This window comes from Diorhabda sublineata, chromosome 6 (genome assembly GCF_026230105.1).
Source record: "Diorhabda sublineata isolate icDioSubl1.1 chromosome 6, icDioSubl1.1, whole genome shotgun sequence".
Taxonomy (NCBI): Eukaryota; Metazoa; Arthropoda; class Insecta; order Coleoptera; family Chrysomelidae; genus Diorhabda; species Diorhabda sublineata.
This window is the reverse complement of record NC_079479.1, coordinates 7222754-7239842: the sequence shown is the minus strand read 5'-3', so window position 1 is coordinate 7239842 and position 17089 is coordinate 7222754. Positions and strand designations below refer to the sequence as shown.

The window sequence follows — 17089 nt, the reverse complement described above, 5'->3', positions numbered from 1 at the left end:
TACAACGCAACGCATGCGTTAAAGGTTAACGACTCTGCTTAAACTATACCCTACTCTTTCGAATATTAGAACTGCTATGTGTTCGTCAAAAATAGACATTTTTGTAACAGCAAAAAGGGAAGTGCAAGCGGCTCACATAAATCCAAAAGCCATCAACAAGGCAGTCAGTCTTAAAGCTGCAAAAATAAAGAATATTGCGAAACTGCTAACAAAGCACTTTGGACAAGGGAAGGAGAAACCACGGGACGCTAAAATTCTACAGAGATTTGGAAAACTAAGAAGCCGAAGGTCTCAACAATGAAGAAGATGAAAACTATTGTTAACAAGGAAATTGATACAGATATTGTGTGAGATAGTATTACAATAAAGACTTTGTTTACTTTTAAAAACCTTAAATTTTATATTATGATACTTTGCAATTTTTGTAACAATTAAAATAAAGATTTATTTTACCGCCTAAGCTTATTTTTGTTTCAAAACTTTTTCTAGAACTGCGGACTTCGAGTCACTTGCCTCCGTTCATTTAGTGCTGTGAAAAATGATGTCCCTGGAGAGTTACAGATATACTGCTTGTAAAGTTCTATTTAAAAATTAAGAGTGGAATTGAAAAGCTTAAATATAGAGGCATAATGAAAATGTCTCTAGGAATAGGTATATATTGTTATAAATTATTAATTGTATTAAGTTTCATGACATTCGAATTGGCTGACTGTCATGATGAAAGCGATAATTCCAATAACCGTGCTATATTTCTTGGACTATTAAGTTTTCCGACTCTATAATATTTTTTTTTATGTAAAAAGGAAGCACAAGAGGGTAAAAATTCGAGTAATTCGATTGGTGCCTGCTGTGTGGAGATGCCTATAGATATTGATCTTGAACTTCTGTAGGTTGTACCGCTCGGGAAAGACGTGCCTTGAAAGCTGATTCTACAAGCTTGCAAAGAATAATTGACGTTCTAGGCGTCTGTAGACGAATTCGATGTTCATGAGCTACGTATGCCTGTCGAGTAGGTCTTTCAAAAACTACTCTAAGTGGGATTATGTTGTACAGCTCAGAAAAGTATCCGCCGTGGTAGCATCGGTAAAACGGAGGCAGGTCAACGTCCTTTCTTCTTTGCACTGAGCTGTCCAAGCTTCTGGTAAACTCTGGGTCGCTTATAAGTTGAATTGCTCTTTGCTATATTAAATTGTTAAAATTGTATCAACGAATAATTGACCTTTTTTGGCTTTAATGTCATCGATTAATGTGTTCTGATTCAAATTATTTCTCTTATTCTGTTATTTCTTATCCTGTCCCTGCCCCTCCTACCCCCTAACACCTGTTTTCCTCGAGAAGTTAAAATAATTCTTTTAAATATCCATAAAATGATCTTTTATCAGTTTCTGAAAGGTCTGCATCAGCTCACCATGTATTAGTCTTCTGTTATAGAAGAAATAAAACTGTGTTTACAATTTGACATTTTATTGAATATATAAAATTGATAGCAACATTTCCTTGCTTAATTATAGTAATAAAAAGACTAAAAAGGAAACTTGAACAAAAAAGAAGGCTAACTATATAATTTTTTTTTAGGTTTTCGTTACAACATTGTAACTTAATAAACTCTTCAATATTTACACAGAAATTGTCAAAAAAGCAACTTGTATTAATTCCTTTTTTAAATATTGGCTTAAAAGGCATTTTAAAAGTTTTATGCAATATCCACACAATACAAATACGTTAAAAACTTTTAGGTGAGAAGGAATAAATTTGAAAAATTTCATTTTCTCAAAAAAAGTACTGATGGAAAATTATAAATAATAGTATTTACAATGAAAAATTGTATTTTACTGATTACATGAAAAAGGATTTTTTCATAATATCTTTTAGATTTCTAATAGAAAGTCCTATAAAAAATTACAATACTATTCAATCTCATCTAAAAATTTATATCTTCAAGCACCTTTCGTAAAAAATTGAACGATAATAGAATTTTTAAAACAGATACCATAAAATCCATATCCATATAAATTTCAGTCAATTTAAAAAAACTTTATTTTTAAATTGCAATAAGGTATATAGTTTGAAATATGCCAATTATACTAAACGTACTTCAGACAATGCAGTTTACAAAAACTAAACTGAAAGAAATCTCAAAAACATTAGTATACACAATAGTCAGTTAGGACATTGAAAAATATCATCTGCTTTGGAGTACCGTGTATTTACACTAGAAGTAACAAAAACCAAATATAAGTCAAAAACTAGAAGAAAGTGAATACCAGTTTAAAATATCTACTGGGACCGGAGAGTTGCAAATGTTTCGATATCAGATTCATCCAAATTTGCATGAAAGATTCCAAAAATGAAAAAAATCATTTGTTTATTTTTGCATTAGTGCAAATCACCCACCCACATATCTCGATTTGGTGTATGCCATTTGAACCTGATACGTCGAAGCCAAAAATCCCCCAAAATCGTGAAAAAAACCATTCTAAACCGCCTCGTCTTCTTCGCACTTTCCGATAGAATAGAGCATAAGGAAAATAAAAATTTACAAAACAATTTTCTGACCAATCTGTCATACTGGAGCGAAACATTAACGAACTCGTAAATAACAAAAATCAGAAATTATATAATGAACCAAGTGTCGAGTGGCGATAGCTCTTCTCAATAATTGGGAATCAAAGAATCTCTATTGTATCCAAAATGTTTCAATAACCAATTTATCGTTACTGATATCGATCAGTAAGATGATAACTGCCACCCGAGGCCGCACTGTAGGAAGGTTGGTAGGATGGTGGATACCTGCCTGACTATTATTCAGCTATTTATAAACGTAATTAACAGAACGACGGTAGCAGCAGTGGCCCACCACTAACATTGTAACTCCCTGAAACCATCCCAGAGAGCTGTCTGGCGTCTATCTACCCATATCAGTCGTGTTTTATATTCCATCTTGGTAGCCTAGCGTAAATGGAAGAAAGCATTACTAATTCAGTTATAAAAAGAAGAGCCATTTGAGACCCGGCAGATCCGTTACCGATGTATACTCTCAAGAATTCTCCGTCCTGTGCCGCTTTAAATTGTAAGTATGTACCGACGGTTTTTTGTCTCAGCAAAATTCCCGAAGATGAAGAATTTTTCTCGCAACTTTTGAAAGAAGTTGGATACTGGCTTCATTTCCTGCGTCCAAGATGCATTTACCATCCAACCTCCATGCAACCATCTAGCATCCTGCAGCGCGGCATTACCTTCAAGGCCCGGGGTTCCGTCAATATAACAAAATAATTGCTTCAACTGCCAAACTTGAAAAATTTTCTATATACCTAAGCTTCTTGAATTGTTTATGCTTAAAATTTTCAAATGGGCATTTCATTATTACCCTCACAAAACACAACTTATGAGCAATTCAAAAAAAGGTTTTTCAACTTGAGCTGCAGTGTGGTTATATAACTGCTATATCAAAGATAATTTTGCATCTTACTGGATACTCTCTATAAATTTTTCTTGTCAATTTGTCATAAACTGTAAACAAACAAATTTGTTATATACAGCCGATATGTAAAATTTCACTAATTAATTGTTACTAAATATACAGCAATGCAGATCATTTTTTTGAGGATTGAAGAATATCACCACACTTTTAACTGTAGCAATATTCCTATTTACATTTAAGCGAGGAAATAAAGCATAATAGTCTAAATCTCCCATAATTCCAAATTTCTGACCAAATTGCATTTATGCAATATAAAACGCATCTTCTCAAGATACTTTGGAAAAAATTCATAAATCGGTTAATAACATCTGTAGTGAACTCAAATAAGTTCCCAGTGGCTTGCTGATCCCGAATATGACCTCCAAAGTTCATTACTAATCTGTTTTCATCAGAAATATACTACCTGGGTTTGTGTCGCTGATTTCACATCCAGCATCAGTAACAGTGTACCTAATGTACCATAACCTAGACGTCATCTTCAGAAGTTTTACTGTCAAATTAAAGCAAACGAACTGAAATGTGTCTCTCAAGGATTTCGGGACGTTCTTCTCCAATGTAGCTTGTACATGATGCACGTCAATCCTGTAATTTTCGCGGAACCGAACTGAAAATTACCCGATAATGAGGTACTTTGATTAATGTGAAGAGATTCAGCCTGGGGGCCTCGAAAAATTTCATAAACAGATCGTGATAAGTTTAAACCAGGAACTATAATTATTCGACGTTGGAAAAACTGTATTATAAAAAATATACGAGTACATTGAGCTTCATTAAAAAATTAAACCACTCATAATGTTTCAAATTAGATGGCTTATAATTAAAAATTCCTTGATTATATATAAGTGATGCTGCCCAACAAGAAAAATTTATAAACAGAAATGTTTTCTGTACTTTTAACTTTTATGTTTCTAAACGGAAATGTTACAATTTACTCCCAACAATTAAAATGAAAAAAACCAAAAAAAATACGTAATTATATTATATACACAATAAAAATTATAATAAGAACCAAAATACCAGGATAAATATATTAATGATTAGTTACAACTTGTCAAAATCAAGCAGCACCTCAACAGAACAGTTTAAAAAATGCAATGAAAAAATTAAAAAACAAAAGAAAAATAGATCCTCGATAACACTTTTTTGCTCGACAGAACTTGATGTGTGGCGTTCACTGAAAATGTTGTTTTTTATGTATACCGATAAAAAGTGTCCATTAATCGTTTTCAGTTCGTGTTTCAATAGATGAAATATCAATTTTTTAGGTCTACGACAGTCTGTTTTCCGCAATACGAGTCGCCTTATTCCACAAGTTTCAGGACCTTTCCAATGGCAATTGTCCTATCTAAAAATTATAAAATAATAAATATTAGGTGACTCACACAATTATAAATATTTTCAAAAAGTTATGAGATACAAGGAATCAAACAAATTTAGTTTTAAAAAAGCGAAATATTAAACATTAATTAAATTAATATTATATATGACAATATGCACATCAGAAAAGTACGAGGGTTTTCTGAAAAGTTTAAAAATATCATGAATTTCTTTACGCTACACAGTTAATGTTTATTAAGTGCTTTGACAATATTGTCGCTTATCCTGGAATATCATCATTTAATCTCAAACAGAATATTCAATAAGACATGTGACAAATTTGAGTTTAATGGCGGCGTTCTCGTGACACTGGAAGTCCAACCAAGCAAAATTCATGTCCTGAAAATGCTACACCAGGTTACTATGAATTCCTAGTTTTAACCATTAAAAGGCAGTCTACTACTACAATACCTGAATGAAGAGTTTGAGGAAGACTTGGTTACTTTCTCCCAGGAAAATCACACAATGGTGTGGGGTAGAATAATGATGGATGGCTGAGCCAAAATCGCTTCTTAACACTGATAACATATTCGAACTACAGAATGTTGACCTTATTCACTAAATGAGGGTTGCTACGTAAGTTTTGAGATAAGGCAACACTGATGTGAGTATGTCAAATCTAAATCTGACATTGCAATCATAAAATTTGACATTTTTAATAGCTAACGTTCTCGGAACGTGTTATCATACGAGTGCTATTTGAGTTGTTTACAGACACTTAAAACATTCATCTTGGTCAAAAAAATGGAATCAAATCGCAACAATTTCCGTGCGATGATTTTCTATGACTTTCGACGTGGATTAAGCCAACAGCAATGTGCCGATCAACTCGCTTCGACTTTTGGTGATAAAGCAGCCTTCGTAATATATCTAAGCCCAGCAACGTTCGTTCACATGTTACAAGTATGTAACAAATTCAGTGGTTGACAAAGGAATTGATATATAAACTTAGAACCACAGGCATAGGTACTTGATAAATTTATGGGTTATGCTTTAACACAGAATTACGTCGCATATGGATAACATTCACACTGCATATTGTTTCAGAAATCCCCTGACTGCCAAAAAAGGAATAAACCTCTAGTGAAACTTAATATAACTATTTTCATTGAAAACGATAGATTCTCTCTTCTTTAACCGGCGCTACGGTACTTTGAGAACCAAGGCCTTCTCAACAATCAACTGCCCATCCTTTCTGTTCTGAGCATGGTGACTCTATGGATCAGGTCCGCCTCAACGTCCTCCAACCAGCGTTCTTACTCTCAGTCGTCGTCCTAAAGGAACTCCATATATGAATCTGCGCGGGCATCGATCAGAAGGCATCCCCTCCACGTGTCCCAGCTACTTCAGTCCCGCCCACCGGATGAACGCCACCAAATCTGGCTCGCTATACATCTGTCTTGTCTCAGCATTCCTCCGGTACCTCCACACACCGTTCTCGCAAATAGGTTCTTACGTTCCCAGCAGTTCAAAATCCGCTCACTTGTCATAGTCCATGTCTCGCATCCGTGTGACTATGGGACGGATTATTGTCTTGTAAATTGTAAGCTTTGACTTTTGTGAAAGCCCTCTAAACTTGAGCGCTCTCTGGACTGCCCAGAAGCTTGTTATTACGTCATTATCTTCAGTTATCAAGTCCCCAAGATATTTGAACTGATGGCAAACAGGAAAGTGATGTTCTCTGACTTCGAACGTGGTTCGGGAGGTCGGTGTTCTCCTTGAGATTCTCATGTACATAGTTTTCTGTTCATTGATTTTGAATCCTCTTGCTTCAGCTGCTTGCTCGAACTCCTCAACTACTCCTGAAAGAGCGGAAGTGGTTTCTGCCATGTTGTCAACATCATCCGTATAGGTGCTATGTGAGCTTATTGCAAATAGTTCCTCTGGGATTCTTTCAGATGCTTCTTGCATACATACAAACGATTGATGCAATGGTATAATAAACCAACCACAAGGGCGTACCTTGTATTAATCTTGAAGTTATACATTCAGAAAATTTTCTGCTATTTCATTTAAACACTGATATTCACCCAACATTTGTACTTACGACTTCATTGATAATTTTGAAATTTAAACAGTTTTTTTGTTAAAAAAACATCGAGGTAAATGCAATGGACGAGCAGTAAAATCAAAATTGAATAAAATAAGGACTGAAAGATTCAAATAATCAAATACGATATAACACGAGAATAAAGAATCTTCACTATAGGACTTTTTGGAAACTACAACCCAGCTTATTGCGGATCTTAACCCAACTTTCGAAAGTCGCGGTCAATTTCCTTTGAACATTTCAAATTTAAAATATGATCTACAAAAACTTATTATTATTTCGTATTTATTCCTTTGTTGAACGTTAATTCTTCTATGATATTTATTTTGCACTAAAGTTTAATACTAATAAACTGAATAAGGTAAAGTATAAAAACTGCAAACCTCAGTATAACTTTCAACGTTCAAAAAACAAATGAAACAACCCGTCAGCTGATCGCATTTATCCACCGATCTACAAGAGTAGAAAGACCATAAGGTATGACTACGACCCTAACAGTTTCCCTACAAAAATGAACATGATCCAAATTAGTGTCCGATCATGATTTATGTTATATCGACAAACTTAATAAGGTACAAATAAGATAGTCATCAAATATAAGATATTTAAAATTAAATTTGAACCTTTTACATTTTTTCTATATAAAAAGAATGGATTAGAATATTTTTCTTCTTTTTTTCTGATATTCTTGTGTCTAATTTTATAATGAGCTTAGAATAGAAATTTGGAAAAATATAAAATAAATAATTGACTGCTGGAAATTTTGTCATTAATCTACTCATAATGATAAAATTTGAGGTAAATATTGAGAAAAAATATTAGTTTTAGCCCAAGTATGATTTTTTACTTACTTTCATCTCGCAGTGTAAATCTTCCCATCTGGGGCATAAACTTAAACGGTTCTAAGCAAATAACTCCTGCACATTCAATTCTCATTATTGCTACTTGATCTTGTTTTACGAACCTTGGACGAGTTTTACTTTTTTCACCAGTTTTTTTATCTACCAAACATATTAAGGCCTAAAAGTAAAAATAACCGTTGAAACTTATTGTAAAATTATTTAAAAAAGAATATGTATGTACTAGCTAATATAGAACCTGCACTAGAGGTAGCTTATAGAAAAAAAAAAAAAAAAACGCTAAAAATCATGAATATCAGTTCTATCCCCAATTTGAAGTGGATGGGTTAGCCCATTACAAGCTCAAGTGTAAACTTAAGTGCAAAGTAAACTTGAGAAATGGCACTATCTAGTACCTCATTATGTTAAAAAATAGAGAATATAAGGTAAGCAAAGTCATAAAGTGAAGTAAAGCATGATCACTTTTACATTTATTGAGAGATTTATTGAAAGATCAAAATGTAAATATATTTGGTTGGACAGTTAAGAGGCGACTTTAAGCTGCTTGAGAGCATATCAAATAGTACTGGACAGCAGCTTTATTATTAGTAGTAGATTATCGAATACACTAGAAAGAACTAACGTCAAATCGATCTTTAACAACAAGGCACGATCCTATATCCCCTCAGCTGGTTTTAATGACTCCAAAAGAATTCAAAATTCAAGGCTTTTATGGTCCGGAATTGTTTTAGATTCTTTTAATATTTAAATAATTTTTACAGAATCGAGATCGATTATTAATTCAAGGGAATTAGAAAGTAATTTTTCTATTGTTTTTATTATTGAAATGCAAAAAAAATAAGAATGCATAAATTGAAATTGATTTTTGAGGTTCTCGTTTTTAGGAGAATTGAAGATCTCCACTAGTTGGCGCTAGTCCTAATAGATATTTTGCCACTTTTCATTTGCTAGTCATTATAGGAGGATTAGCAGTAGATGCAGGTTTATGATCAGAGGATACAAATGATTAGGTTCTACCTGGAAAAAGTTTCATTAATCTAAAATTATCTACTTTTAGTTGGCCCAACAAATAGTTTATTTGAAGACCTTATTATTTTTACCTAGCAGACTTATGTTCAGTTCATGTTAATTTTTCTCAATCAATCTTCTTGTCCCACACTATTGGGGTGACGAGATTCAAATCAGGTGATTTGTTTCACCTTATATTTCACTGTCAATAAATTATAATCAAACATTTTTTTCTTTTCTCAATAAGTTATAAGAACCAACAAAAAAGAAGTTTTGATAAGAAATTCGAATTATGGAATGACTATAGTTCTACTCAGTAGTGTATTTCATGAACATTAACCTAAAAATAATTATCACTTACTTTAACGGTGACCTCTTCGGCTGCACAGTGAATATGCATAACTGCGCTGTAACCAGCGCAAATAATGGATCTATGTTCTAAAATAACCAATTGAGCATCGAAGATTCGTCCAGTATGAATAGGATTGACGGAATCGCAAAGAACAAATCCTGGACTAACGTCTTCTTCTTCTATGCCTTTAACTTTGACTTTAACATTCTCTCCAGGAACTACTCGACTTACTTCGTCATCATCGGAAAGTAACATATCTACCGTTACAGGTGTCCTATTTGGCATTATAAGCATCGTCTGGCCTTTCTTACATTCTCCAGATTCAACTTTACCCATTAAAACGGTACCCATATCTTTATATTTATCAACAATCGGCATTATAAAAGGTCCATCTGCTTTTCTACTAAGAGATGGTAATTTATCTATGAATGGTATAAATGCCTCGCCTCTATACCAATTACAAATTGATTCGTCTACTCGATCCTTTAAACCTTGGCCTGTTTGACCAGAGCACGGTAAGAAAAATAAATCTTTGTTCAATATAAAACCTAATTTTTTAAGGTAGGGGAGTATTTTATCTTTGCACTCGTTGTATCTGAAAGAAAATATAAGCATTAATTCGTACAATTATGATACTGAAATATTTCTTCTATCTATATAAACATAAATCATTTATTATAAAGATATTAAATGTGTAAAGGGTTATTCCTTATAAAGTACCCACCCCTTTTCAATGATATTGCCTCTAGAAAAACGTTTTGTAAGTGTGTTTATAAAATAGCCCCATATGGTATTTATGAACGAACATAAAGTTAATAGAATAGAATATAGCCATTTGACAATTGTTTACACAAAAACAAAACTTTTGTTTTATATCTAGATTCCCAGTTAATTTGTTATGAGGTGGTTCTATTAAAAATATTTGAGGGTTTAAAATTTTGAATGGCACTCCAGCAGTGACATCTTATTCCCGTTGTATGCACATGAAGGATTTTGAACACAGGTAGATGTCATATCTTAAAAACTGCACACCTTAGTGTTAGTTAAAAACTAAAAGAAATGTAGATAGAAGAAGATTTAGTACACCCAAACCCGCAATAGATCAAGAGGATAACTCTTTTGCAAATTAACTAATATTCTCCCATATTATGGGTAATATTACCTCTGATACGGAAACAACAGGGAAAAACGGAATCCTAGAAATAATATGCAGAAACATAAAAGAATGGAAAAAGCTGACAGAAAAACGACTCTATTTTTCTTCTACGTCAAAGGTATGTATTTGTAACTAATAAAGTGCTGAGTTATGCTGGAGTGCATAACTGTGACTTGAATTGTTTTGCTTGAAACATGTAAAGACATAAAGAACTAAATATAATTACCTTGCTTCATCCCAATTTACGGTAGGATCGTCCATTTTATTGACTAGTACTACAAGGTACTTAACTCCAGCAGTTTTAGCTAACATAGCATGTTCTCTTGTTTGACCACCTCGATCAAACCCTGTTTCGAATTCTCCTTTTCTAGCAGAAATGACAAGTACAGCCAGATCGGCTTGAGCAGCACCACCAATCATGTTTGGTACAAAACTTTTGTGTCCTGGAGCATCCAAAATGGTGAAATGTTTTTTGTCTGTTTCAAAAAAGGCACGACCTACTTCTACTGTTTTACCCTTGTCTCGTTCTACAAAAAAAAAATGATCAAGTATTTATCTATACAATGTTATAAACATGTTACTGTCTTACCTTCTTGATTGGTATCTAAAGCCCAGCTCAAGTACCAACTTTCTCTGCTTTTCTCTCTTGCTTCTCTTTCGTATTTTTCTAATGTTCTTTTATCTACCATTCCCGTCAAAGCCATAATCTGACCTCCAATAGTACTTTTACCAGCATCGACGTGTCCAATAAAAACTACATTCACATGTTCCTTTTTATCTTCTTCCGGTTTCTCCTTAACAGTATTCTTTTTCTTAATTTTTATAGGAGCTTCCTCTGAAGATGGCTCTTCGTCTTCATCACCTTCGGGTGTAGTAGCCGGAGGTGCAGAAGCAGAAGTACTATCTTCATCTGCCACATCTTCCCAAGTGCCTCCTTCGCCTTCGGGCGACGCATCTCCATCTGCAGGAGGAATAGGTGGAGGTTCTTTTACTTCCACACGTTCTGCAGATGCATCAGGGACATTACCTGCAATATAAGTGTTTCATATTATATACAATTTATGACAGAAAGAATTAATCAACGCAATTTATAAAAGTTGTTTTAGGCTACAGACTCAAATATTTCCAAGATATTATGTTGCCAACTCCTAAATTAACAATTTGGATAAAAGAGTTTCTAACAACTTCATCTGCTAATTGCATTCTATATTCTGTTCATGTTATTTTCTCATTATCAATTTTGTTGCAATTGAGTTTATCATAAGCTTTGAACACCAAATTTCATTAGCGCAGTTGTTGAATCTTTTTAGTAAATTTATATTTTCGAACTTCTCATCTGCTTTGATTATAAACCTGTATTGTTTCAAGGTAATGTCCTTACATGTTATTAAATTCAACACACATGTTAAAAAATAACGGAGATTTCCAACAAAATAAGTAGTTTTAAACAGCTATAAATTAATGTGTCAACACTCAAGATAAACATTTGAACAGTAGTTGTGGCTCAAATTAATGCAACATTTTTATTTCAGAACTTCTAAACTTCTAAATAGCAATAAATAATTAACAGAACAAAAAGAAAGAGATACCTAACTTAGCCAAATAATGTTTCACATGAATATGGATGTTTTCATTCTACCCATGGGTAAGAAAAAATTGAGGATTGAAGAAAATAAATAGGTTTAATGAACAATGGATAATATAGAAAAAGTCGAAAATATTTGCTGGCAAGAATATTAGAAAGGAGTTTGATAACTTAAAAGGATAAAAGGAATATTTCTGGATTTTCAAAAGCTCTCATTGTAAAATACATACAATCACCATATTAAATCAGTAATGTCATAGTAAACTTATGTTTCATCACTCTCTCAGGTTAGGAAACAAGAAATAAATGGTGTTAAATATCTTTTTATGGCTTAAGATCACTGATAAATTGTATATCATCTAATGAGTCACTGAAATAAATGTGATTTATAACCTATAATTTAGAAGTGTGATGGAATTTTTTTAAATAACAGTATTTGAATAAATATACAAAAAATAGTTATTTCTATAATAATATAGCTTTCAATAATTTAAAATGGTGGTTCAATTTGATTATTTTTTAACGCTCTAAACAATCAAACTATAAAAATAAATACGTTTTTCTTTTTGTCATTTATTACAAAAATGGGTGAGCTGAAATTCAAAAATTATACAAAAGTAAACTATTGATTATTCTATTGAGATATAAAATATAAAACCTGTCATCTAGGCACATAAAAAGTGATAGCTTCTATGAAATTTCAGTATACTTAGTTAATACAAGCAAACATATGGGGTAGATATTCAACTGCATCAGAAAACAAGACTTATTAAAGATCTTAAATGATGCATAGCTATTTCAAGAGTATGTCACTAACCAATTAATAAGAGGAGAATGAATTGAGCAAGGAAACACAAGAGTTGGAGACTGCACACTGTAGAAAGGTAATTGGAACCTATTGTTATATTGATATGATGTCATTCATTCTTTTTATGAATAGAAGAATCTTTCAGTTTTTTATAATGTGAAGCAAGTTTATATTTTATTGCTTTCACCAATACATTTAGAAGTGACCTTAATATATTATAAAGTATGTGGAAAAACTTTGATCACATGGTTTAATATTGACTGTAAGCAACAATGTGTTAGAAACCAATATATTCAATGTATGACAATATATTATGCAAAAGAGATATCTACAATAAATAGTATGAAATAGTATCATTCAGCTGTTCACTTTCGGAAATGTCAATATTTGATTAAATATTTATACATTTCTAATAAAATATTTTCATAAAATCTCACAAATACTAATAATTTAATAATTTATTATTATTCAGAAGACTTATGCACTACTCAGATTATAGCTGGTATCATTTACCACTCGCGGATACAAAGTATCAAAAGGATTAGGCTCAGTTTACCGAATAAACTTGCTCACTGTGTGGCAAATATGTCAAAGACTTCTGGATGTCAACGTAGGTGTTTTTTGGTAATCGCATTTTGGCAATGCTATCATGCAGGGTGTTAGGCACGACGCAAGTTGGTGATATAATAATTGGGACAATTTACACAATTTCACTGTACCACATCTCTTTCATCTCAATTGCGTATTTGGCTAAATTCTCCAGGTGTTTGTTGAGAATAATGTGAGTGTTCAGATGGCTATGTCGAAGAGAAGGAATTAACTCTGAATTAATACTTTCTATCAACCACCATGATGGAAGATCTATTTTTCATCACCTGCCTACAGGTCATAATGGACTTATCACAGTAGAGTCTAAAATTGTTATTTTCTAGCATTTCCAGTAATCTTATTATTCAAGCTCATGTGTGTTACTTGTACATAAAACTAAAAGTAATGGTAATAAGCTATGCTGATTTCAGATTGTCTCTTTCTCCAATGCCTGATAACACCATCTCCCTTATGCATTTTTTTGTTGACTGTGAGTCTTATGTGAGAACTAAATTTTGTTGTTTTCAAGAAGGAGTAATTTGTAGGCACTAGATTTTTCAATTTGGCATCGTCTCTTTTCGAATGATTAATTCTGTTTATGAATTTTCAAATGATTTCGCAGCTAGGTAAACCAAAAAATTGTTAAATGGTGTTAAAAGTAATTTGATTTACTTCACTTTCTCAGATTACTGATTTGAAAACAAATATAGAAAACCCCTAAGCATTTATCATAAAAAATACAAAAACCTTTTTTATTATTTCAATAATCTCTTTCCATGTTATGAAATTTCAAAAAAAAAGTTTTAACCACTTTAATATTATGAGAATTGCCAGCCTCACAGTACATTTGTCAATAACTACATCAGATCACTTAATTGATAATTAAAGTACAAAGTTTTAAAATATAACTCTTCTTAATCTTAAAACAGAGCTATTATACAAGGAACATAAAGTAGGTACAAAGCAATAACCTAAAACGAAAACCTGCAACATCACTGCCATTACTTAGAATGAAAGGTTGCTGCTTGAAAATCATAAGAAATAAAGGTTTTATTTCAGCTCTTTTGGCTTCCTGTTAACTAAAAAAGATGATACATTGTTCTTTCTAAGGCATTAATGCTTATATCTAGTCAAACTTTCTTTTGAGCAAAGATCCTTCCTTATATTAAACACTACAAGAACTTCAAGTAGAAGAGCTAAAGTTCCAGTACTTTCAAGAAAAACCTGTAGTCAGACAATTGAAAAAAATATATTTGCCAAAATTAGCAAATATTTATGAAAGCTGTAACAAGTGAAATGATTTAGGTGAATCTAAATATGTAAGATTACGATGTGAAGTACATAAATAATAGCCAATCAAAATAAGTTACTAAGTAGATACTAACATGTCTTTGATGGGGTCATTTACTCAAAACCAAATCAAGTAAAGCTAATAAAAGTAGAATTACATAGTTCTTAATGGAACAAATAATTTGTCAATGGAAAACTTTTATCATAAACTCAATGGTTCATGAAACTTTCTTGATAGGAAATGATACCATAACCAAAATTATAATTTTGATAGTCTGCTACTAAAATCCAGTTATAACTGGTTATGGATATTGATAATATAGGAAGAAAATAAGTAGTATTTTCTATACCATATTTTCAAGCAAAAAAGTTTACTGATTGTTATTTACAGAATTGAAAAATCAAAATTTATACAATTTTATTTGACTTGATGATAGAAAGTATCAATATGGACATTATCTATTAATACAGACGGTTTTTTAAAATAGAAGTTCCCATTGGAATTTCACTGGTACAATACGAGAATAAAGGTGGGAATAAAGTGCCAGAGGGGGGTGTATAACCTAAATATGACTAATTTTATAGACACCGCTACTTACCATTTAAAAGAGGATTATGCTGCGGTGAACTATTGGATTCTTGGGAATTTGTTGGGGATGATTTATCAACTACTTCTGGAGCTTTTCCAAATGAAAATGAAGGCACAAATTCGACAGCATTTACATTCAACGTGGAAAAGTGTGCTGTCACATCTGCAGTATGTTGTGGCGAATTATTTGTCGATGAAGTATCGGCTTGAGATTCCCAACTATCAGGAGCCGTATTATTTGACATCTTGTGCACTAGTTTCAATAAATTACTAAATATATAATAAAAAAATCCACCATAAACTTAACGCTGCTATAAATCTTACCGCGTGCGTTCTCTCCACTCACCACAGTTCTCAGCACAATGGCCGAACGTCAAACGTCAATACGTCATTTTTAACAGATTACCAACTTACTTTGCCAAATATCACCAAATATATTATAATGATTATTGTAATAAGTTTTAATTTTATTTGCATAATATGTTAGATTATCTAATAAATATTCATTTTTCCAAACCAAACGATGTACTTTTATTGAACGAAACTCTTTGAATGAGAAATTAAATTATCTCCTATATAAAGGGTGTCTGGATAAATTTGCACAGTTGACAACTGGATTCAACTATTGTTCCGATTATTAAAAGTGCAACGTTTTCTTAGAGTTCAAAGTAGCAGACCATCCGTAGCAACGGTAATACATTGTATAGATGACGGAGCAAAATAAAGTTATTGGCAATTTTTCGAAAGAAATATGCAGTGACTGTAAATCGCACCCTTGAAAGAAACATAATAATGGAGTTATTATACCCTAATGGTATGAATTCTAAAGAAATGTATTTTCAGCAGAAAGTTGTCTTTTGTCACACTGCGCATGATAAAATCGATTTATTGGAGTAATTATTCCCCAAGATCGAATCATAACGCGATTTTAACTTGCCCTAAAAATCGAAAGATTTCTTTCTTGAATGTTTTTTAAAGTCTCAGCTCTTGATCTCAAAATAGAGATCCAACGCGTCCACAAACCATACTGCTACTCTTCCTATTTTCCAAAGAAAAATGAAAGCTTTGAAACATCTATTAGAACTAACGTCAAACTAGTAAATTTTTGGTTTGTTTTCTCAAGAGCGGGAATTTATTTTTTCTACGACCGTGCGTTTTAACCCACTTTCCCGCACGCATTTTAGTTTTGAAAGTGTCACTTTCCCGCACTAGTGCACACATTATGCACATTTTGACCATATTAGATAGTTTTTCACTTCTGAGATTATAACTATTGTTACTACAGGTAAATAAATATTTACGAAATTGTCCATCAAACAAAATTTAAACCTTTTCAAGCTTTTTGTAGCATTTTTAATTTTTTGAAAATATAAAATAATACAGATATTTTTTATATAACCATGTAATTGTTACTTTAACGTCAAAGTTGTTCAAAACGTCTTGGAAGTGACCGAATAAGTGCAATCTTCTTCTAAATTAAACCACATTAAACCGAATCCGATAAAATAATATTAATTCATCATCAACCGAGGAAGAACTTCCCGAAGCCATTTTGAAGGCTGCAAATGAAACTAATTCCTGCCAACTGACTTAAAACCGTTGCCGTCACCGTCATCGTCATCTTTATGCGACCTGCAACCGATGCAATCCTCATCGACGTCATCTACCCTCCAGTTGAAACCAAATAACTTCTCTGGATCGGCAATTCTTACTAGTCTACAGAATGCAACAAATTGTGTTTTCAATATTAATATTTATAATAATTAGTAGTTTTTAGTTACAGTTTTTTATATTGTTATGTTTGTTGAAATACAAGAATTTATGAAAAATGGGTTGGTATACTTTTTTGTATATACGGTCGTAGAAAAAATAATGTTCCTAACACATCCGCGTCGTTCGGGACAACTGCAGCCGCGTGCGGGAAAGTATCACTTTCCGCACTTGT

The 17089-nt window shown here is 32.5% G+C and overlaps 1 protein-coding gene across 1 annotated transcript; it reads right to left on the bottom strand.

Moving 5' to 3' along the window:
- Positions 1-1447: 1447 nt before the first annotated feature.
- On the bottom strand, positions 1448-15531 carry LOC130445483 (eukaryotic peptide chain release factor GTP-binding subunit ERF3A). The gene is made up of 6 exons (XM_056781116.1): positions 15155-15531; positions 10874-11311; positions 10511-10811; positions 9138-9723; positions 7760-7928; positions 1448-4826 (listed from the first exon to the last, which is right to left on the bottom strand). Exons 1-6 carry the CDS (start codon positions 15387-15389, stop codon positions 4783-4785), a joined length of 1773 nt encoding a protein of 590 aa, XP_056637094.1. The 5' UTR covers positions 15390-15531; the 3' UTR covers positions 1448-4782.
- Positions 15532-17089: the final 1558 nt, after the last annotated feature.

Bases quoted from the DNA above. Each gene is read 5' to 3' on its own strand.
- LOC130445483 (XM_056781116.1), bottom strand. From the start codon at position 15,389: ATGTCAAATAATACGGCTCCTGATAGTTGGGAATCTCAAGCCGATACT. The intron at 7,929-9,137 runs GTAAGTGATAAT...TTTTACTTTTAG, and splicing joins CCGAAGAGGTCACCGTTAAA to GCCTTAATATGTTTGGTAGA. The intron at 4,827-7,759 runs GTAAGTAAAAAA...TATAATTTTTAG, and splicing joins ATTTACACTGCGAGATGAAA to ATAGGACAATTGCCATTGGA.